This window comes from Panonychus citri, unplaced genomic scaffold (genome assembly GCF_014898815.1).
Source record: "Panonychus citri isolate SS breed McGregor unplaced genomic scaffold, ASM1489881v1 Contig00095, whole genome shotgun sequence".
In the NCBI taxonomy this organism is placed as follows: Eukaryota; Metazoa; Arthropoda; class Arachnida; order Trombidiformes; family Tetranychidae; genus Panonychus; species Panonychus citri.
Window position 1 is genome coordinate 806,207 of NW_026515500.1, and position 24,830 is coordinate 831,036.

At 30.1% G+C, this 24,830-nt stretch overlaps 2 protein-coding genes and 1 long non-coding RNA gene across 3 annotated transcripts; 1 reads left to right on the forward strand and 2 right to left on the reverse strand.

Annotated features, from left to right (window-relative positions):
- Positions 1 to 287: 287 nt before the first annotated feature.
- On the reverse strand, positions 288 to 2,877 carry LOC128388100 (serine/threonine-protein kinase ICK-like). Its single transcript, XM_053347457.1, has 5 exons — positions 2,452 to 2,877; positions 2,310 to 2,364; positions 1,970 to 2,091; positions 1,508 to 1,892; positions 288 to 1,077 (listed from the first exon to the last, which is right to left on the reverse strand). The coding sequence occupies exons 1-5, from the start codon at positions 2,652 to 2,654 to the stop codon at positions 514 to 516; spliced, it is 1,329 nt and encodes a 442-aa protein (XP_053203432.1). The 5' UTR covers positions 2,655 to 2,877; the 3' UTR covers positions 288 to 513.
- Positions 2,878 to 3,670: 793 nt separating this feature from the next.
- LOC128388096 (putative uncharacterized protein DDB_G0277255) lies at positions 3,671 to 24,821 on the forward strand. Its single transcript, XM_053347452.1, has 4 exons — positions 3,671 to 4,507; positions 5,273 to 6,112; positions 19,239 to 21,960; positions 23,135 to 24,821. The coding sequence occupies exons 2-4, from the start codon at positions 5,663 to 5,665 to the stop codon at positions 24,301 to 24,303; spliced, it is 4,341 nt and encodes a 1,446-aa protein (XP_053203427.1). The 5' UTR covers positions 3,671 to 4,507; positions 5,273 to 5,662; the 3' UTR covers positions 24,304 to 24,821.
- LOC128388104 (uncharacterized) lies at positions 10,890 to 13,922 on the reverse strand. Its single transcript, XR_008325215.1, has 3 exons — positions 12,321 to 13,922; positions 11,834 to 12,195; positions 10,890 to 11,344 (listed from the first exon to the last, which is right to left on the reverse strand). It is a non-coding gene; the product is annotated as an uncharacterized LOC128388104 (long non-coding RNA).
- Positions 24,822 to 24,830: the final 9 nt, after the last annotated feature.

Sequence of the window (24,830 nt, forward strand, 5' to 3'; positions counted from 1 at the left end):
TCATCTTCTTCCTAATTCCTTCATCCGAATCTTTTTTTTTACCATTCTAATGATCATCTTCCGTCTATTGATTAAACCGAACCATATTTACCCTCAGTTAGATAATTTCATCATTCTCATGTAGCATCTTCACTTAGCATCCTCATCCTCATCACTTTGAACCCCTTTTATCATGAAACATTAAAATGATCCCATGGAAACAAGACTCTAAATCATTAATCATCTTATTGATTTAATACTTTAGAGTTTAAAGAAAAAAATTTCCACTCAAATTTCAACTAATTGGATTAACTTTAATTCACAATTAATTATTAATCGTACAATTCATTTATTATTCAATATTTTCATTCTGTTTGGCAACTTTTATATACGAAGGAGCAACTGATATTTTTGAAAAACTTTGATTGTTGGTATTTGATTAAAATAAGATAATTAGATTTAGTTGTTGTTACAATTTAAGAACTGTATTTGTCTTTACAATTTAGATTGACATGTAAATATTATCATGATTTATCATCCACCTCCTCTGAAGGTCAAATTTCGAGTACTTTGTCCAACAATATATCTTGACCTCGTAAGATATTGATCTTTCAATGAGATACTCAAGTTACGATTAAATTGTGAGTTTGACTGGTCAATCGATTCATGATGATTGACCAAAGGATTTGGAATAGATGATTTTGATCTGATAATCTCTTTCACCTTTTCTTCACTCAAATCACCTGAAAGTGGAAAATTAGATCCACTTCGTGTTCCATTATTATTATTATTTGCATCATTGTCTTTCCATTTGGTAGTCGTGGTCATCTTGAGATTACTGGACAGTCGATTTGATTGTCGTATCGAAGATGAAGTTATCTGTTGTGAACCAAGGGTTTGATTCACTTGGAAATAACTATACTTTAAACTAGAGTAAACTGTTGGTCGTTTAGATGGAGACCATTTTAACATGTCAACAATTAACTTAATTGCTTCGCAACTCGCATCGGGTACAATGGTTTCGAAATTGATCGAACTCATCAACGGAAATTTAAAATTCATCGAAGAGGCTAATTGATAACCTTCCATCCAATCATTCTGTGGATGATGAGGGAAGAGAAAAAATTATTCGATTAGGAAGAGAAAAAGAAAAGAAACATATTCGCAATATATGAATATCTCCATAGAGAATTGACAGAAGTTCTTGATTAATCGATAATCGATTATGACGTGTTCTCTTTCTCTCTTGTTCCTCTGTTATCCTCATGGAATCCATGACATGGATCATTCATCAAATTCCGTGAACAAAGATCATCATTTGAATTGCATCTTCGTCAAAAGGTTAATCGTTTCTATCTTTCCATGAATTTCATCATGATGATTATCTGAATCACTCAAATTATCATCTCTTCATTTTTCCTTCCTTACACTGATCATACAATGGACATTAATGACATGCATCTTTCAAATGAGATCATATTTCATTCACACTTAAGCTTTCATTTTGCTTGAATAATATCAAGTTTACCTTATCGGGTGTTCCAAGGACTGAACAGATTCTGAAAATTTGATCGATTTCACTTCGACCTGGAAAAATGGGTTGAAGGGAATACAATTCCGCCATGATACAACCAACCGCCCAAATATCAATGGGTGAAGAGTAATTGGTTGACCTTAACAGGACTTCGGGTGCTCGATACCAACGGGTTGACACATAATCGGTATAAGGTGGACGAGAACGGATCTCACGGGCAAGGCCAAAATCGGCGATCTTGATCAATTCTGGTCCATTGCAAAGTAAATTTTCGGGCTTAATGTCCCGATGAAAGAATCCATGTTTATGCATGAAATTAAGTCCATCTAATATTTGGTACATTATATTTCTTATCACAGGTTCGGCAAATGGTTTCTCTCTACATTGGAACAATTAAAATCGATACACAATTAACGAAAATTTTTCATTGAGCAACAATTAAGTAACTCTAATTACCTGTCCTTGATTAATTGGTAAAGATTTTCCTTCATATATTCAAAGACAAAGTAAAGTTGATTGTCCTCTCTAATCACTTCTCGTAATTTAACCAAATTAGGATGACTTAATTTCTGTAAAGACTGTACAACAAAAATTTAAACACAATTAAAACTGGTCAATCATATTGATTAGGCCAATGAACATTTTCAAGGACAATTTAATCAATAACCTTGACAATCAACAAAATTTTACCTTTATCCCAAGATCGTTATATTAAATAATTTGATTGGAATACAATTGATTAATATTATTAGTTTGTGAATGACCATTGGTCCGTATGAATTTCATTTCTACTCACCTTGACCTCTCTAAGATTCATACACTCTTCCCATGAATGATACAGTTTCTTCATTCTGTTTAAATGAGAGGACAATTAGCACAATTTACTTTGTCCACCAATTAATTACTTGATTAGATTAGATTATTGATCTTGATCTTACTTTTTAATTGCAACTTTCTCACCAGTGTCCAGCCTTTGAGCAAGTAAAACTGTCCCATAAGTCCCATCGCCGAGTTGGCTCAACATAACATAACGATTCATACCCTTGGACATTTTAATCACCTCTCGACCTGAGGGTGGGATTGTTGTAGTAGTGGTGGTGGAGGATGAAAGTCCAATTGGTGGTTCGTGTAGAGACAACATTTAATCACAATCACATAAAATTGAACAATTTAAACTCGTTCATCAAATCAAATAACCAATAATCTTGAACATCATCACTATCCAAATGCAACAATATTTGTTTAGATTATTTTAATTTACAATATAACAACTAATCAATATTATCTAATGATTTATAATGAAACCGTTTCTTTTATTAAAATTTGTAAGTTTAATTGTTGACGATTGACAAACAACATTGATATTGAAAATGAAAATGATAATAATTACATAAATCATTACCATGCGTACCATTAGATTAATGTTGAATTGTTTTGAAAATTTTTCCACAATTAACTCATTGCTATGGTTACATTGGGAAAATAATAATAACGATTTGATAATTATCATCAACTGAGGATAAATTTATTTTCGTATTTACTTTGAGCAAAAGATTACCGATAACAACCATGTGATTAAAAGGACTGATCGAGTGTCAGTTAATCTCTCTTGATAATCTAATCCTTTTCGGTTTGGCCAATCAATAGGCTTTCTCTGTGTACAGAGAATTTACTAAATTGTTATCAATTTAATTTCGATTAGTTTGTTTTTCGCTCACTAGATGGCAAACCTTTTCTTCTAATTTCTTTTGGAATCAAAAAGTTTATTAATTGTTACGATTGGATGAACAAATCAATAGTGATTCGAGAAGATATTTGGTTTTGTTTATAATAATCGAAATAATGTTTTTCGTTTTTGCGAAAAATGAAATAACGATAAGCAAATTGTTCATTTCTAAGAATGAGAAGTTTTCGCACTCAGGTGATTATGGAAAGAGTCTGATCTTGACTAGAAGTTGATATTAAATTGTGTTGATTTTTGTATGGGAGAAAAAGAAACAGTAACAATTAACTGATTGTAAGATGGAGAAAAAGTGAACAAGTTAATATAAAATAAGAAGAAAAAAAGAAAAGGTGAAAATCAATTGCAAGTTGAACCTGCGCATCGATTTTCTCATCAACATGATCATCATTTTTCATCTTCATCCTTTTCTATCCAATTTTTACCTAACCAGAATTCAGCATCACCTCTCCTTCTACTTCTCATAGTTTCTCATCTTCATCAATTCTCCCCTGAGTTTCCTGAATCATCATGGAGAAAAAAAAATCTTCTCAAGAGTAATCTTCACTTCTTCTTTCATCTCCACCTTCATCACTTTCCCTTTCCTGTTCCTCATCTTTGTACTTCCATAAACCATATAAGATAATCACTCACCTACATCAACCAATTATCCACACGGTCTCATCATCTTCATCTTCATCTTAATCATCATCTAAATTTTGCAATATCTTCTAATCAAATATAAACAACAAGTCAAAATAATCCAATCAACATCAGAAACATCAGCTGTCCAACAACCAAATCAATCAGCAAATTGAATCAACGATCACATTTTCAATAGTTAATCAGTTGCATCTTTAATGTATATTAACCAATGTTGATAATCTTGTTTAATTGTTTACAATTTAGCTCATGTGAGAGTAACAAAAACAGAGCAATCAAATATTGATCATCATCATTTGTATACAACTGAATACATTTGTTTCACCCAATGTAATATATCTGATCACCAATCTTACTAATTATTCATTTCCATTGTATTCATAACTGTTAATCATCTTATCATCATCATTGATTATCAATTAATCTACTGGTTCATTCCCTGTAATTTTCTGGTTTACGGTTTATTTGGTTTTCGATTCTGGTTCAAAGTGAGAAGAGTAAAAAAAATTCTGGTTCTCATATTGGAACTACATTGAATTTCTGGTTACATCTGAACATTAGATTCATTGTTAGAACTCAGAATTTCATCCTTATACTCAATCGATATCATGGTAAGAATACAATTCCCATCTTCCTAATCATCCTGATCATTATCACTTCAAATGAAATAATGTTATAATAATAATTATATTAATTATTACTCTAATTATCTGATTACCTTTTTCATTATTATTATCCATTAATTCATCCCAATTCCCTATTATTAATAATAGATTATTAATCATCACAGTCTAATTTTGTCGATATTTAGTTTAATTGTAAACAATTCAGGTAGAAAATAAATATTATCATTGATAATCAATTACCATTCAACTGTTAATTTAATTGTTTAATCACTCACACACACACACTAAAGTTAATCAGATTAAATTAGTTTCACTTGAGTGAAAATACTTAATGAAATTTAATTTCTTTTCCCATTTTAATCCCAATTCAAATTAATTACTAATCAATATCTTAATTAGTTAGTATTTTGTTTTTCTCAAATATTTATTACCTTTTAATCTTAAAATTGAAACAATTTAACAACAATTAATTTGTTTATTATTGAATAACAATCAACTTGACAGTTGCATGTTAGTGGAAAGAAATTGTTAATTCAATTTCATTGGAATCTCACATTTCCTTAATTTTTTTTCTCTCTTTTTCTTAATTTTCTTACCTTTACAATTTATCTTCTCTGTCGTTTCTCTTACCTGTCTAAAGGTAATTCTATTGGCTGACTCATACTCTTTATCATCATCTTCATCTTTCTTTCATCTTCTTCTTCTAAGAAACTTGTTCTCTCTCTCTCTCTCTCTCTCTCTCTCCATCAGTTAAAGTTTTGATTCTTTGGTTCCTATCAGTTGGATGTTAACTTTCAACCGAATCACATCAACGTTAATCTTTCATTTTCCATTAAATCTTCGTTATTAAAACGAATAGACAATTAAGTGACTTTTAAATTGTGCCAACGAAATTCAATCGATAATCTTTAATTACAATGGAAATTGGGAAAAGAAAAATTGGAAATTCATTGATTAGAAAAGTTAAAATCAGCTGATTGATTTTACCAACGGAATATAATTGTTTTCATCAATTTGAATGGTTTTGTCTCTTTTTTTGTTGTTGATTAGTTAATTTGCTCAAAGTGTTGTGTGTTTCAATGTAATTAAATTATCAACTATTTCAACGATTAATTTGATTGTGAATAGGAAGTAACAAAAATGACAGAAACAACAATCATGGAAAATAACAGTAACAATCAACAACAACAATTACCAACGACATTATTGATAAGTGAACAATCAACAAATATCAACAATATTGTTGACAATCAGGTTGATTGTGATTCACCAAATAATCAGAATCAATCTGATGATAATAATATTAATAATATTGTTATTAATAATGAAACATTTAACGATAACAACATGTCAACATTATCTTTATCTTCATCATCACCACCAACATCATCCTCATCACCAACAGGCTTAACAACCTCATCTCCATCCTCATCAACAACAACATGTACCACAACGGATGTTATTGAAAATCATCACTCTAATCATAATCATCTTTGGTCAATTGAGAAACAGCCAATGGTCAGTAATGACAATCACAATGATAAACAGCCGGAAATGGACAGTCTACTTGAGAAACTACGTAAAGGAATGGTAAGTTTACTAAGAAATTAACATTTAATTATGATAATCAACTTTCTTTAACCATATGATTATCAACAATTAAGAGAATAAGATAATTGTGTTTGTCTCTTTTTCCATTGAAATTAGAGTCATTTTCTTCACCTTTTTCTCTTTCGACTATTGTTATTATTCATTTACCTTTTCTAAACTGCTAATTAGTGAATATCATTTCTCTCTCTACTCTCTGACCACCAAGTCCTTCAGCCTTCAGGGCAAATACCTGAAATAATGTTACTCTCACAAAGTAAATGATAAATTTCACCATATCTTTGCCATTGAATGAAAACATTTTCATCTTCATCATAAATGGAAGATGAAAATACCTTTATCTTCATCTTTTTCGCCATTTTCTCTCTCTCTCTCTCTCCAACGAACTTTTTGTCTTCACTATCATCCTCATCTTCACTCTCCCAATCGTCTTTTTTTTTCATCAATTTTCATACCTTATGTCAGATATAAGACGACGATGACCTTTCACCCCCTAATGGACATTGTCCTTTCATCTTGACCATTTGCAAACCTCTACATTCAACTGTCAATCTAATCCATTGACAATAATTGTCAAGTAACAACGATTTGTAATAATTTTACCATTACAATTGAAATTTGATTTACCTGAGCAAAATATTTATCAACAATTAATTGTAATGCTAACTAATGGTCAATCATAATAATAATAATATTTCAAACTCAACCAACCATTTAACAAGTTAAAAAATGATTACTATTATTGATTATGATCAAGATGATTTATTTTTATTACAATTTAATGCAATAAAAATAATTTACAAATCGTATCAATTGAATTTTAAATACTTGTAATCAAAGTTAATCATTGTAAATATGCAATACAAATTGTCATTGGGTAAACTTTGCTAATGTCAATCTATACAATTAATTTACATTTTAAATTGTTTAATTTATCATGCAATCAATTAGATTTACCTTGATTGTGATTTAATTTGAAACGCATTTTGTGTCGCTAATCATTTGAAAATTAATCAATAAATTATGATCACAATTATCACATGAAGAGGAGAAATATTTTTACATGTAATTTAAATATCTTACAATTAAAATTAATGATCAACTGGTGATAACCATTGGATCATTACCTTAATTTTTTCAACAATTTTCAACAATTTAAATACAATTCCAGTTTTTATCTTCCTAATCATCTCTCTCTCTCTCTCTCTCTCTCTCTCTCTCTCTCTCTCTCTCTCTCTCTCTCTCTCTCTCTCTCTCTCATCCTCATCCTCATCACTCAAAATCTTAAATTATTACATCCTCATCATTTAATCACAATCCTCTTCATCTTAATCATTATCCTGATATATTCAAATAAATTCAATCATCTTTGACAAAACTTGGTGATGATCAGGTTTTTATCATCATCATCATCATCATCATCCTTCATCCTCATCACTTTTATCATCATCTCAATCATCAATTTCCAGGTAAAAACCATTAGCCAAATCAATCTAATCAATTGACCAATAAAATAGTTTAAATCAATCAACAAATTAACATTATCTAAATCACTTAATCATAATTAACTTTATATATATTTTACATTATCTGCATAATAAATAATCACAATTAATAGATTCCGTTTCTTAATTGTCAATGAAAATAACTTCAATTCCATTGATAAAAAGTTAATTCAGTTCTAGTTGTAATACATTATATAATAAATTATTGGTTTTCAATTAATATTCACTTTCATGACAATCAAAACTGATTTTTGTCTATTATTATTAATTACATATCGATAATTAAATCAATTGATTCAGTTAATGATTAGACTAAAGTCAATTATCAACAATTAACATCTGCTCCTTATGATTAACTTTTTAATCTCTCATTTAATTGTTACTGATTGTTTTTTTTTTGCTCGTTGTTGTTTCATTTGAAAGTTGATTAATAATTTGCTATTAATATTGTTATTGTATTAAATTTAATTTAGTTGGCTAATTGTTACCATTTATAATTAGCATCAAGGTAAAAGGTGATATTAACCAGATTAACTAATAAATCATTGAAGATGAAAACTTTAATCATGATGATGAAATTAAATCTAGTTAATAATAAACTTGTTCAACTCAAATTTTTCACTCCAAGATAATTAACTCAATTTAAACTCTTGATTATATGTTGTTGTTTAATCATAATTAACGAAATCATTACTTTTCCATTGGTAAATTGTTAATGTATATAAAACAACAATTAAATCAACTGTCAATTACTTTAAATTGTTTCAATTGATTGTTTATTTGTTTCTCATTGATTTTTAAATTGTCAACTTGTTTGTGATTCTCAATGAGTTTGATTAATCAAAATATTTTAATAACAATTTGATTACAGTTTAATCAACTTAATCCAGAGTTAATTTAATTTTAATCTGGTTGATGTACTTTTGCCTTGATTGTGATTAGATTATGTTATTAAATGTATGTTATATCAAATCGGATTATGATTTATCTTACTGATTATCATCCCATTGATTGTTAAGGTTAATCATTATATCATTTGATGGTTTTAATCACAATTAACAAACCGGAATCAATAATATACTTTAACGATTAAAGATGAATCTCTTTTTAATTTTCATTCCCTTCTCGTTTTCTGTTGTAATTGATTAACTTAATTCAGTTTCTATTCACAATCTTGTTAACCCACAATTAACAGTTAACGACACTTGGGTTACCTTTTTTATTAATTTAATTTTATTAACTTATTAATTGTACATAAAAATCAAAGCTAAACATGGTAACAATTTAACATTAATTAAGGTTGAACATAATCATATAAATTGTCAATTGTCAACAAATGATTAACGTCAGAATTGAAATAATAATGTAACACTTTGAGTAGTTTAATTTAACGTTTAAATCAGTAATTAACTTTTTCAAATGATTTAATAAATTACCAAAATCAAATATCAATTGATTAACCTAAATTTCAACTAACTATTAAATTGAATTGTTACAATCACGCTGGTTTTTTCATTCTCATTAATTAATTACCATCGTCACTTATCATCCATTCATGACAATTACAATTTTCGCCTAATTAATTAGCTAATTAACTTAACAAAAAGTAATACAAAAGGCTCAACTACATGATAATGATTAATAATTAAGAAACGTATATAAGATAATTATAGTTTCTTGTTGGTTACACTTTGTTTTCAATTAGCTAATTGTGAAAAAAAGTGTCATTGTAATCAAATTATCAATGATAATTGTAATTAATTGTGTGAATATTATTACATCCAAATCAAAATGATTAGATTAATAGTGTTATCAATCATATAATTTGTACTATTAGATAGAAAGTAACAATTAAGCCTAACTACCTTTGAGAATTAACAACAATCAACAAATTTTCTCATCGCAAACAAGTTAATTAGTTAACCATATTCTACTTATTGATCTTAATCATTTGCTTTTTCATAATCATCAATTTGACCTTAATCTTTTTCCATGAAAAAGTTAATCCTTCAACGAAATTTAAATCCAAAGGAAATTGTTTTAATCCTCTAAGGTTTATCTCTCCTTTCATTTTATCCCATTTACGTTGATTGTGGTTAACTTATTATATAACAGGTTCTATACTTGTAATGGTTAATATGCTTAATTTAATTCCCATCATGATTAACCTTCTCAATCGATAACAATTTAAATCCAAACAATAAGACAACAAGTTAATCCAAATGAATGATGAACCATTTTTTTCTGGACTGAATTAACTTTTACCAATTGATTTACATGATTATCATGATTCCATCCCTTTTAATGGCAATAATAATAATAATATCATCTTAATGATGATTATCTAAATAGTAATAATAACGATAATCATAATCTAAATATTAAAATCATCTACTTGACAAACAATTTAAATGATAACAAGTTTTATATTAATAACTAGTAACTGTCATTAACATTTCTCCCAATCATTATCTAAAGTTAATTATCATTGAATATGTAAAATCATTTAGTGATTTAATACTTTTTCATTATTCCAATTGATTAATCTACTAAATTGTTTACGTAATGATTGGGATTCAATAAGTAATGATAATGATTCTCATCCTGATGATTATTATTGAGACTTTTTCACCATCACAGAAAACTTAATACTGACCAAAGGACAGGAAAAGGAACCAAGTTTTCCTTCATCATCTTCCATCATTTTCAATTTTCTTCTTCCTCAGTAACCATTATTATCTTCATCTTTTTTTTATCTTCTTTATCATCTTCTCTCTCTCTCTCTCTCTCTCTCTCTAAACATCCGCTTAATCTTGTCCGTGTTTCTTTTCTGTAACATTCAGTATGACGATGATATTATTCATCAAAATTTAAACAGTAAACTGATAAACATCAAATGTCATGTCTTCCTTATGATACTGACAATTTGTAGTAACTATTACATGAGATTAGGAATTAAGATAACCAATGATTAGCTAATGATTAATATCGCTTTATGAAAATCACAGTAATTTATAGATAAAGTTTGATTATCGTTGCAGTATTGGCAAAATGAGATTGAAGATTATCATAATATTAATAATAGTTACAATTATATTCTAATACTGACTTGACAGTTAATATTGTCCCTTAATTGTAATCATGTTTATGTAACAGCTTATTTGAATAAAGAGAGAGAGAGAGATGATCATTCAACCTAATAACAATCAGTTTGATGATGATGAATGATTGTTACATTGATTGTGATGTTTTCTTTTACTTTCTCTAAATTGGATCAAACTAATTAAATTATTGATCATTCGTCATGTGTTGGATTATACAACAATGATCAACATCAAGGGATAAGATTGGTAATTAATTGTGTAATTAAATATCTTGTACAAGTTGTTTGTTGGTTATTTGGATGATCTTAACGATGGAGATGAAGATGATGATGAAGATGATGATGATTACCATAGAATAGGTTTCACAGAGTAAAGTCTCTAATGGATACTTGGTGTCTTCTAATTTTACCCTAAGGTTAAATTGAGGGTATAAAGTAGAGAAGAAGATGATGATAAAGTTGATGATAATGACGATTATGATGAGAAAGAAAAGAAAAGCCAAAAAAGGCATCAATCTTCAACGCGGTATATTGGCTTCTAATTCGATGAGGTTCCTCAAATTGTGTTGACCTCCAAAGGTTCATTTGTGTTGGTCCAACTTTTACCTGGAAAAGAAAATAGATAAAAAAAACGAAAGGTCAATAGACGTTCACAGAGAAAGAGAAGAGAAAAAAAAGGAGAGGACAGAGGTCAAGATACTACATTTTGTTGTATTAATAATCAACCTAATTTTCAGTTGATTGTCTTCAGTCTTGATAATCAGTCATTTTACTAACTAATTTGACAGATAATAATAGGAATAAAACATTGTAATGATATAATTAGTATAATGATTGAATATATAAAATGCAATTGAATTAGAAAGTTAAATATTTCAATCAACTTGAACCGGATCACTTGTTTCACTCACAATTTAAGGTATTTGACATTCGTGGGACAGTTAACCATAATTTTGTTGGTCTTACACCTCGAAGGCTTTTTTTATCCTAATATAATAACAATATTATGTGGGAACTTAAGGATGACGATTCTGTTTCCCAAGGGTAGAACCCAAAGATTTTAGAATCTAGAATGACCTGAGATATTTGACTTACTCTTCATTATATCTTCATCATCAAAATCGTCTTCATCTCTCTCTCTCTCTCTCTCTCTCTCTCTCTCTCTTGATGATTCGTGGTAACTTCTAGTGGACTCAGAAAAAAAGATTCCATGGCTTTTTCCTTGCTTCATGTTCCAAGTCAACAACAACAGGGAGAAGAAGAAACAAAAAAACCATCATCATCATCATCTTAATTTCCCACCAATAGATTCATCATTTTCAGATTATGATGATAGTGATGATGAGAATGGGCACTCCCTGTTGTTTTAATGTAATCATCACGATCCAAACACTGAATATATTCATTATAATCTTTTAAATTATCTGTCCTTTATTGTTTCGTCCAAAAGTAAACGCCTTTCGATTAAGAAAAAAAAAGTTAATGAAAGAAAAGAGAAACAAAAACTTTGTCATTATATCCAATAAGTGATTTAGTTAATTGTAATAGATTGTTGGACAGTTTCATTAGTATCAGTTATTACCTTGTTGATACATGAAAAGGTCTCTATTGATCTAGATGATTATTTTCACGTTTAAATTGTCATAATAATGTCACCAAGATGATTCCTTTTTCCCAATCAGAACTCATATTAGTTGATTTTTCCAGGGATAAGAAAAACATGAAGACAGAAATAAAGAAGAGCAATATTAAGGTTAAGAGGTAAAAGTTTATGATCAACGTCAAAATTAATGTTACCTTGATTTGTGATGAAATTTAGCCCATTTTCGGCGATTGCAGGTCAATTAAGGTTACTTTTAACCAGCGGGTAGTCTCATGTTTTATTACCATGGGAATCACAGCTACAAAGGTATATCCTTATTTTGGTTTCTCATCTCTCTCGTGAAGATGATTATTATCATCTCAACTTTAATCCTATTGATGATGATAATGATGATGATTGGAGTTTAATATTGATTCACAATGATGAGTGACTTTACTCCTTGGTGATGTTAGAGTTGTCAAAGTGTGTTGACATTTTTACGGGGGTAAAACGACTGTAAACATTGAAAGAAAATTGAGTTGAAGGGTAATTAAAGTAACCTGAATACAGAGGAAAAGAGACTAACTAGATTAGCCTTAAGGGTGATTCAATTTTGTTCAATTCAGAAGCATAAACAATAAATATTCAGTTAAATGTATTCCCACCTCTTGTTTGTTTCGTTGACTCTTTTTTATCAACATTTAAGAAGAAAAAAAAAACCTCCGAAAGTAATGATAATTGTATTCATCAGTTTCTCGAGTGATCCTGATAATTGTGTCCACTTCAGTAGATTGATTAGTGATCATATTGTAGAAGGTGATTAAAGGTGGAGACTGTTAAAGAAAATTCAATTGTTTTCACCTCCGGGCAAATAGATTAACCCTTTAACAAATTTCCTTCCTTTGATGGTCATTGATTTCATCGGCTGTAAAACGAAACAGATTAACAAGATTCGTTAGAAAACTTTGACCCAACACTCGAAGTAAAAAGCATAGGTCACAAGGTACACAACTTGACACTCTACTTGATACTTAAAAAACGAAATACTCACTAAAACCTTTGACAATTTAATCCGATTTGAAAATCTCTATCAAATTACCTTTACCTTTTTCCTTTGTGTTTCCCTATTGAAGGTAAACAAAAAAACAGCGAAAATGTTTCATATAATATGTTGAACAAATCTCTCCATCCAATATCTATACACAGAAAGATCCACTTATAAATCTGAAGAGATAATTATTTTCAGTCCAATAGGAAAGGAAAAGCCAAGAGGATTAGTAGATTATGAGGATTTCAATTGGAAACAATTAATCCATCATGATTGAGATAATCTTCATTCTGTATTCAGTTGACCCACTGCCACTTTTTCCTAATACCATTAGATGGTCACAAATCTAAAACGGGATAACAAAAGACTTTACAACTTAAACCGTTATCGAAAAAAAAAGTTCTAAAAGTTCAATTTCATGTAAATTCGATGAAAGTTATTGGGCTATTTTTCGAGGAGAAGTTGGAATCGTCACATTTGAAGAAAAGTTGATGAACCATTTAGTTTTTACTTAGAGAACAATTAACTCTCTATGTGATTAAGATGATTCTCTATTTCCTTTTTATTACTTTTACCTGAATGTTCAACGATAATTACGTTACCTGAATCTCTAGTGAGGTCTAATATTCATTTCTGTGTAATTCTAGTAAAACATTCAATTGTTTTGTAAGTTAATTTACCTTTTGACCGTAAATGTTGTTAAAAGGTATTCAATTGTTAATCGATGATCTTTTATTTTACTTCTCATCTAATACGTTTAAAGACCTTATTTAGAGTATCATTAGTATTAGAAACAAATGATAATAATAACAGTGGATGTAATAATAATAACAAACGAATAGAGTAGTAATCATGTAAAGTAGGAAAAGCTTTTCTCTCTCTCTCTCTCTCTCTCTCTCACTCTCGATGATATTTTGCATGATAAACGCCTCAGGTGAACGTCTAGAGTGAGAGAGAGAAACGATTAGAAAAGAAAAAAGCTCTTCGATTAGCTTCAACTAATATTATCTCTCTTAACTGATATTTATTCTGTTCCTTGTTCTTGTTTTCTGTCTGTTAGTTTTGTGAAAAAAAGGTCATATAATAATAAATAGAAGCTCTTATACCAGAATTGGCAGTTAATAATGACTTATGAGGTTCACCTTTATATTTTTCTTCTTACTGTTTTTACCTGAATTTTTCTTTAAAGAACTTAATTCATACCCATATGGATGCGATGCTGATGATGATGAGGATGGAAAAATGATAAATGATGAAAACCATGGGATTTAACGTAACCTTTATCATAAAATTAACCTGTTTACAAAAAAGAGACCCGAGTACGTTGATGATGATGAACACAGAGAGATGATGTAAAAGCATCATCACCATCACTTAAATATTACAAACGAAGAATCAAATTATCCCTCTTCTTTTTCCTCATCATCATCATCATCATCATTTTCTTTTCCAGGATTAACTTTTCTCTCTTCATTAATTAAGGTCCTTTTCTTTTGTAACATGTTTATAATTAACCAAAGCTCAACGATGATCAATTTAGTATCCAAAGAAGAGGATAAACCAAATGAAAGCCATGAAGAAGATGAATAGGATTAAAGAGATTAGTATATTGTTGTGTTCCAATGTGATATTGATTGTAAAAATTGATTAATTTTAGTGAATCTGTTAGTCTATTGTTTTTTGTTTCTCATGACACCATTACGATTCTGGTTGATGAAGTGAAACATTTTCTTCAGAATGAGATGATTAACTCACCATGAAGATAACCGATAAGAAGAGTTATTTGGAAATTCAATGGATGATAATTGATGAGCGAATTGAAACAACAAAGCAGATAGAAAATAAAGAGATGTGGAGGATAAGGAAGATGGAAAATTTGAAATAATATACAAGAGATTCCAAGATGATGATGATGATAAAACGAAGTAAAAAACTATTGGTAGCATCTTCCAGTAGCATTGGAGAAGTTATTTAGATGAAGCAAGCCCAAATCACGAATCGGAAATGATACCAATAAATTAATCTACGATCTTATTTTGGTCAGCAGCATATTCTTAAGAACAAAAAGAGAATCAAGTGAAGATGATGATGATAATGATGCTAAAGATGATAAGATGAGATGTGAAGAAGAAGCTTCCAACATTCCAACATGTTAAAATGCTCTCTCTCTCTCTCAGCTCCTGATTCATTATCATCATCATCATTACAGGTATATTATGGCGATGTTTATACAAGAATAAAGAAGAGAAAGAAAAAAAAACAAAATTCTGAAGAAACTGAAAAAGAGACGATGATGATAATAGTTGGTGGCTGTTATATTGTTATAAGTTCCCTGTCAAACCAGAATCCGGATTCGTAATCATTTCTCTCTGTCAAAGAAGAGAGAGAGAGAGAGAAATAGAAAGAGAAAAAAGAAAGAGATTCATCAGCTGATAATATCGTGGGTAAAAATCTCGAAGTAAACACTTTGTTTTTAAGGTGTGTCAATCATAATCGTGATCACCGTTGGCGACTCGTGACAAACCATTGAGCTAATTTGGCTTAATCATTATCATCATTATGTGAATTGAAGACACTCCTTAAAAAAGGAAACTTAAGTAAACAGAAATTGCGAATCATCAACATCCCTCAACTTTTCAGCTTTTGAATTTTATCAAATGTGTTGTTTTAATTTAATGTACTTTCGTTCATCATCTTCATCATCTTCATCTTCATCTTCATCTTCATCTTGTTGCTAGTTTTTTGTTTAATCATCTTTTATCATCTCTTTCTCTTCCTTGGATCATCACCATCATCATCTCTACTCTCAACACTATTTTCTCAAAGAAAATCTCTATTCACAATCAATAAGTTTATTTAACTTTTCTTCACCATCATCAACATTATTATTACTCTGGTTAAGATGCTAATCAATTGAATCATTGCAGGTCAATTAACTTAATGATGGTGATAAGATGAAGATGCTACAAGATGGATTATTTCATTTTTTTCCTCATCTCTTTTTCTTTTGCTCATTATCCACCTTTACCTGACCTTCACCAATCATGATTATAAATATATATTTGTAATATTGATGATATATTACATTTTTATTTCAAATGAAATTGATAAGAGTCTTTGAGATACTGGTGATAATGATTTAAACTAATTACAATCATAATCACAATCTGAATCAATTTTCATTTCTTTCATTTTCAATTTGTTTTTCATTTCAACTTTTTCAAATTCACTCAAAGTTTCTTGTTGTTATTTTTGATGTTTTTGTTAATTAATCATCGTTACCATCATTATAACGTGATAATTATCATTATTCAAACCAATTAACATGTTTAATCCTTAATTTAATCAAATTTTGAGTAAATTAATTGATTATCATTTAGATTGGGAATCTTTAACTCTTTTAGATTCCCAAAGTCTAAATGATGAAAAAAACAACAACAACATTGAATTGGATTTATGAATAGATCACAATTGATTCATTTGATTAATGATCATTGAATCTTGAATACAATTAAATTGGTTTAACTTACAATTTGTAAGTTACATGGTAAAGATTAACAAAGTAATTGACAATTAACTGTTTCAATCGTTTTAGGATTTGATGACAATAATTCACAATGAAATTGATCTCATCATTTTCGTCATTGAGTAACGATTATTTCAACTGATTACCTTTGAGATTAACTCGGAAAAATAAAAATAAATATTCATTAAAATTGATTCCATTGATTGTTTACATGGTTAATGATTAATCGAGAAAAAACTTTTCGTTTAATTTAATTTTGTTTCTAATGATATTTTTGTTTTTCTCTTTTAAGTTAATTGATGGATTGTCACAATTATTTAGATTTTTGAGTGAATTTCATGTTCTTGATTTGGTTTCATGGTGATAATATAGATGGAAAGAGAGAAATTATGTTGATTTGATTGAATTTGATATAAATTGAAAGCGAAATTGAAGAAATGACCAGTCAATTGGAAAGAATTGAGATGAAAACAACTTAATTAACTGTCAGAAATTGAAGCAAATTAAAGATTAAGAATTTCAATAGAAAATCAAAGGTATCATAATAATAGAGAGAAACACAAATCACATTCTCACATTACACAAACACTGATGAAGATGAAGATGTAAACATGACACATAGAGAAGAGAAAAAGATGATCAGGTGAGTGGAAGAAGAGAAAATAATAACAATAATTAGAATTAAATGAAGATTAAATTATTAGATGTCAAGAATGGAAAACGAAAACAATAATTGAAGATCATTTCCTTTATTCCTTTGAAACGGCTTCCTTTTTCCTCTCTCATCTTTCGTTCGGCTAAGATGATGTTCAGAGTAATTTTTTGTTCTATTCTCCAATTATTGTTGTTGATAAACAAACAATTTTCTTCTCATCATTTTCTCGTCATCAAAGAGACACAAAGGTTAAGGTGTTTTTCTTTCTCTTCTATAAACACTAAAGGATAAATCTTCATCTTTGAGATGATCTGATGATGAGGAGAACATTATTTCTTTTTCTTCTCTGTTTATTTACTAACATTCTCAGTTTTCGTTGAGACGAAAATTTAATTTCCAAGGAAAATCTCAACGGTTTAATGATCTTCTTCTGTTTATCCTTCTTCCGTTAATTGTGTTGTTCAAAAATTCAACAAGGTAAAAGATTTCTGATGATTATGAGGATCGAAAGGTCAAGTAAAGTCTCTTGATTAACTTTCTGAAACCAGTCAAGGTGAATACTTGACCTTTTCTCTTGATGATTTGAAAAGAAAACAGAGAGAAAGAGAGAGAGAGAAATTTATCTTAGGATAAATTCTGATGCGATTCGGGATGAATTTTTATTCTATCAAATATTGGAAACATGACCACAACAATTGGAATCACTTTCGCCTAAGATAATTTATCGATAACTTGTCACAATATGAGAGAGTTTTTTATTCCTTGTTTCTTGTTTTCTCTCTTTTGTTTTTCTATTGATTCTTTTCATCCTCATCTTTCCATTTATTATCATTTCTTATGTTACCACATCTTCAGTGAGCATCTTCAAGATGATGATCATTTTCTGTATTCTCATCAGAATCAAAATCATCATCATCATCATTTTCCTCCCTTGCTTTATCTTTTCTCTCTCTCTCTCTCGTTGTTTCCTCTTTCATTCTTGAACCATAAAAGTGTCCGATTTGTCCATTTTTCATCCTGATCGTATGATCCTCATCAACATCATTTCCATTTCCTGTTGTGGCTCTTAAACTTTTATTCCTTCAACATTAATCTATTTCACACAGGAAGTTCCCTTCCTCTAGTCACCCATCTTAACTCCTTCTCTTCCTACTCCACCCTTTCTCTATCCTATCAATTTATCCTCTTCTTTTAATTTCTTATCATCATGAACAACTCCTTTTCTTCACATCACCCAAATGTCACTAATCCAACTCAGAGAACCAGAATTTTAACCTTTCAATCTCCTTGTAACTTAACCCAAAATTTTGTTCTCTTTCTCAGAACTACAATTAAACTCACTAATTGTTCCCTTTCCCTTTCTGATAACATAGAAGATGCGAACTCATTCACAATCGATAATTGAGATTATCTTTCTCTCTCAACAATCAGACACTTTATCCATAATTGTCAAAATCATCTTGATGATGCTCGAGAATAAAATCTTTATTCAATGTTGATTATCATCAATGTCACCAAAAGAAAACATGAAGATGATAGTAGTCCCATTTTCCTAATGGTTAATTGATCTCTAACAAGACAAACAAAAAGACTAAAAGTTAACACAATTATCTTAACAATCAATCAATCATTTTGTACCAATTTTCTTATAACAATGTTAATAATCATTTTCTATTCTTTTCCATTCAGACCGAGTTAAGTCACCAAGGAGATGACTTTACGAAGCAAATGTGGGACATGTACGCGACCTTTGAAGATATGATCTCAGGTTCAGGTCAACGGGATGAAAGGGCAAGAACAACACTCTTGGAATTATCATCAACCTCATCATCTTCATCATTGAACACTCATCTTGGTGGTGTTGGTAAAAATGTCATCGATAGCACTCTTGTTGGCACCAATTCTTTGTCATCAAATTGTAGTATTGTTAATCAAGAGGTTGACAGTTTAATTAGTAGTAGTGATATTAGTAGTAGTGCCAATGGATCACCTGATTCGGTGTCTGATGAGAATGAGATTAGTATGATTAAAGCTGAAACAATTAGCACTCAAATTGTTGAGAAAAATTCTGTTCCTTCAAATGAATTAGACTCACAATTAGAATCGACATCAATCATCTTACCTGACGAAAGTTCAATCAAAAGTGTCGATAGTAATAATAATAACGGTACTGTTTCCACGGATAAGACTAATTGTCATCAGAGATTTCGACCTATTCCAACAGGTAAAGGTAAATTGTTACCAACTCGACAATCAACTGTTGATAAATTGGTTGACAAATCAGTAGCACCAACGACGATAAACCTCGGAGGCTATCAAAGTGATTCCGGTTCGAACTCATCACTGGCCAATCCTCTTCTGGACACTATTAGTTGCTTAACTTCAAGTGACCCTTATAGTGATTCGGATGATTATGATGTGACCCGAAATAAGGTCATTAATCAACGGGCTCGACGTCGATGTCGTCGTATGTTATCCGATCGGTCGATTCGTTGTTCACCTAATCATTTACATTCGTGCTGTTCATCGGACGCTGATTCCATTGGCTATGCAGGTTCTAATTCAATCGATTCAGGTTATAAAAGTCTTTGTCCCACACCCGAAGTACCAGAATCAATTTCGAATCTCTTACCCTACAAGGTACCAGAATTGAAGATCGATGATAAAGTCAATTCGACAGCGAAAATAGCAGAATGTAATTCTCTGGTTTCATCAAACTCTTCGTCGTCATTATCGGCTTTCCAACGATTAGGTGGATTTAATTCAAGAAATTCTTCAAACTTTCCTTACATTAATTCACCATCATCATCAACAATTTCCTCTGTATCGATGAAATTCCGGGATAATCCTCAGATTCAAACTCTAAATCGTGATCATCCGATTCCAAGTAGCTCATCATCATCCTCGATTTCTGGATCGTACGGTTCGAGAGGTGTGAATGTTTCCTCTCGATTGAAAAGTCAAACAACCGAAGCTCATCTTGAACATTTATTAACACTTCGTCAATCCCTTATAAGTGCAATTCAAAAATGCGAATCATCATCAACATCAACTCCAACCGATTCTCGAGTTGCTAGTCCAGTGATTTCAAGTCGATCAACAAGTCCAGCATCAACGGTAATTCCCAGGACAGTTAGTAATTTAAAGATAACACCATCAACACCAACCGGAGGTACATCATATTCACCATCATCATCATCAATTTTATCATCAACAACATTTGAAAGTAACCAAATGTTACAACAAAGCTCAATCCATCGTACAGGTTGTTCATCGCCCCAAACAGCAACAACAATCACCTCGAATGGACCAACAGGTAAACATTTGTCATCTTCATTATCACCTGAGCCTTGGTATTCACAACATCATTACTCACCTTCACCATCACATCACCAACATCATCAATACAATTACTATTCACAATCTCAATACAGTGCGACCGTTAACCCATCTCGATTTACTCGAACCATTAATAATCCCCAAATAAGCATCTCCGATCATCAATCACCCAAACCAATGACAAGTTCATCATCATTATCAATTGATTGTGATCTTATTACACCAACGCAATCATCAGATATCCTAAATGAATATAAAGATCAACAAAATTATTCCTCATCAACATCGGCAACATTTAATAATAATACTAATGGTAAATCAGTCCGATTTGAAGAGGTGAAGTTAACACCATTAACAAATTATTCACCTTTAAATAGTTTGATAATGTCCCTTGATTGTAGCACAATTGATTCAAATGATTATCCCGATGAATTAAATCCATTACAACAATCGAAAGAGAGATCAACCTCATCAATGAGATCCAACTCTTCCGTCTCATCAATTGTGACCTCAGGCCTTGAGACGGGAATCGTTGATTGTATCAATGATACTGGAAGCAATAATAGTACTAATAGTAACAGTTTAAATAGTAATTGTAATTCAACAATCAATAGTAATAGTAACACCGATTTTACCAATAATAATGTTAATGGTAATGGCAATAATATTGATGCTAATAACGGTATTAATTATAATATTTCATCATCTTCATCATCATCATCATCAGTTAAATCATCAACAGGAACTTTTTCAACTAAATCAATATTAAAAGATCCAATTTGTGCCAATCTAAGAACCGCAATTGAATCAGGACAATTTAATGCTGCTCAATCAATAGAGAATGAGATTGATTCACTTCTCTATGGTAAACATTTTAACGATTCAATGTCACAATTAACTAATCATCGGGAAAATATTACAATTGAATCACAATATTTACCAGCATCCAAAGAGATTCCAACTGATTTATATCATAAATCACAATCAACGATTGATGATCCATTAGATATTCCCTATGTTAAAATGATCGAGGAAAAATATCGAACTACAAATATTAGAACCAAATTAAAGGGTAAATTTTGATTCCATTTTGTATTTATCATTATTAATTTTTGAGAGAAAATGTTGTTTCTAACAATTTAATCCCTAATCAAGTAGTTAAGTGATGATAGAAACAATTAATCATGTTAATGTTTATTGTCCAAATCATACGGACTAATTTAACTATCAAATTAATCTGTAATTAAGTAAACAATATAACCTGCTGAACAAGATTAAGGTCAACATTCCGATTGGTAAATAATAATGATTAACTTGATAATTATCTCATTGTTACCCTGAGGGTGAAAAAAAATATTCTCAGAATAATTTGAACAATTTGATAGTTTAAAATGAATTGATAATCGCATAGGAATTAACTTTAATTCGGTTATCCGATATAATCTTATTGTCTATTCTAAAATGAAACTGTGTTAAATTGTCTCTCTCACACACACAATTAACAATTCTTTAAGATGTAATAATAATTCAAGTGATGATCATGATAATAATATTTTATTGAATTTCTATTAATCGGATGAAAAGAAGAAGAAAAAATAAGAAAGGAAATAAGAATATGAGTAGTTGGAACTTTCATGATTCCATGAAAAAAGAAAACAGGTAATGTTTATGATGGAAATGATTCACATTTAAAGTATATTAACTTGGCGTAAATTTGGTAACTAATTTAGCGAGAAAAACAGTAAATTGTTACGTAGATTAAAGCAGAGAGAGAGAGAGAGAGAGAATTGTTAGATTGTAATTGATGATATAATCGAATTGATAAACAAAATATAAACTTGATGGAGAAAAAGTTCTGAAGAAATTGAATGTTACATTATTATCACGAAATGATCATAAAATTTTCAAGAATTAGTAAGTTATGGTCAATTAAATGGAGACTTGGAATGTAGTTATTGTTGCAATAGATTACGGAAAGATATTTAATCTTGATTGTGATCCAAACTGCTACTTAAATCCGGTTATTTGATTAAGTTGTTGTTTTGTTTTTTGCTTTCGCAAAAATATACAATATATAAAACCATTATTATCCATGAAACAATTTAGTTCAGTTAACGGGATTTGAATGGATAATGTTTAAGGCAAATCTTTTAGGAAAAGATTTACAATCAACATTTTCGTTTTCTTTTATTAAATTGTGATTCTCAACTAAATTGATTGTGTTTTTGTTTCTTCCTTTATTCTAGATCACGATGATACCTTTACAAGTCATTTCAGTGATAAGATTAATGGTAAAAGTAATGATATCATTGATCCAACCAGAACCGTTGATGATGTTAATGTAACTATGAATTACCAAAGGAAATCACCTTCGAGTTATCTTGTTAATCATCAGGGTGCTAATCATTTTGAAAGTCAACACGTTTCCATTTATCACCATGATAATCATTCTCATTACCAAAAAGAGCATCAATTGCGAAATTGTTCATCAAAGGATTTGGTGGATTCCCGGTTAGATTCAATGTCGAAAAGTAAAATCAGTGAAATGGCCAAATGTATGTTAGGTATTCTCGATGAGATTGAGATGAAAAATTCAATTGAAAATCGTTTACCTAAATTGGAAACTGGATCAGTTAGACTTCGGGAAAAGGTCAATTATTCGAAAGATAGACCTAGACCAAGTTCTGCTGAGTTTAGAGGATCATTAGAGTTTAATTCTGTTGTAATGAATCGTAATAACATGGAAAATGAAAGTGAATCATCTTATAACTCTCTTCCTGAATATCATATTTACGAAGAGGTTGCTTACGATTATATGATGAGAGGCGAACACCCGATTCGATCAGCATCACCTTCATCCAGTATCGTCACTAATCAACGTAAAGAAAGGCCACCAGGTCGAAGGATCTTACCCCCTAATCCAAGTGGATCGACGAGTATGTTGACTAATTTACGATTCTCTGGTAATCCGAGAGGATCTTCATCCATCTATCGATCATCATTAAAAGATTTGTTCACTAAATCTTCCGATGGAAACAATAACGATAATCATTTGTCTAGAACTGCTGGACGATATGAGACCGAATTAAAATGCTTCAGATCTTCATCCTCATCGCCGTTATCAAGAATATCAACAACAACCAACAACAATCAAATCTCATCTTCGACAATCAATAAACCAAACGGTCAATCGACTCGAAGAAGTTGGAGTCGAGTCACAGAACAACCAAAGCAACGGGGTAACCTTTACTCTCTATTCACTGATCCAAACCAAAGGATTAACATTGGAAGATCATTGCGAAAGGATTACAATTACAATCATTCATCAACAATTAACCATTTGCAGATTTACAATCAAATGGATCAATTTTCATCATCATCAACCTCATCTGAATATGGATTTAAAAATAACTAATCTATCAAATTGATGAGAACCATTGACTTTTTTAAAGAAAACATTTCCTATTCAATCTGATCCTTTTTTGTTAAGTTCTCGTTGTCTTTTTAATTGTAACAATTAACATCTCTTTGTACTCATAACATGTACTTGTATCTGCTTTTTTTTTGCATTTCTATCTTATTAATTGTAGTCAATCAAACTACACTCATTTGATATTAGCAAGCGAGTGAATCATAATTAGATTGTACTCATTTTTGTTTACTGTTTGTAAATCAATTCAATTTATTTCAATTCGTTTTTATATCATTATTACCAAGTATTAACTTTGGTAATTATAATAAATGAATCAACAAATTCTACAAAATTGTTCAACAAGATTAGTTTGTTCAGATTGGAGTTCCGTTTTAAAAGTTCCATCAACAAGTTGCATTCTCAGAAAATTAAATTATCACATTGTTTGGAAAAGTTCACAATTAAATTTAGAAGCATAACTTATAATAAAATTCATACACCAGATGGCAGAACGTGTCGTGTTTTGGTTC

Bases quoted from the DNA above. Each gene is read 5' to 3' on its own strand.
- LOC128388100 (XM_053347457.1), bottom strand. From the start codon at position 2,654: ATGTTGTCTCTACACGAACCACCAATTGGACTTTCATCCTCCACCACC. The intron at 2,365-2,451 runs GTAAGATCAAGA...TCATTTAAACAG, and splicing joins GAGAAAGTTGCAATTAAAAA to AATGAAGAAACTGTATCATT. The intron at 1,078-1,507 runs GTAAACTTGATA...CATCATCCACAG, and splicing joins TCCTTGGAACACCCGATAAG to AATGATTGGATGGAAGGTTA.
- LOC128388096 (XM_053347452.1), top strand. From the start codon at position 5,663: ATGACAGAAACAACAATCATGGAAAATAACAGTAACAATCAACAACAA. The intron at 6,113-19,238 runs GTAAGTTTACTA...TTTTCCATTCAG, and splicing joins AGAAACTACGTAAAGGAATG to ACCGAGTTAAGTCACCAAGG. The intron at 21,961-23,134 runs GTAAATTTTGAT...CCTTTATTCTAG, and splicing joins TATTAGAACCAAATTAAAGG to ATCACGATGATACCTTTACA.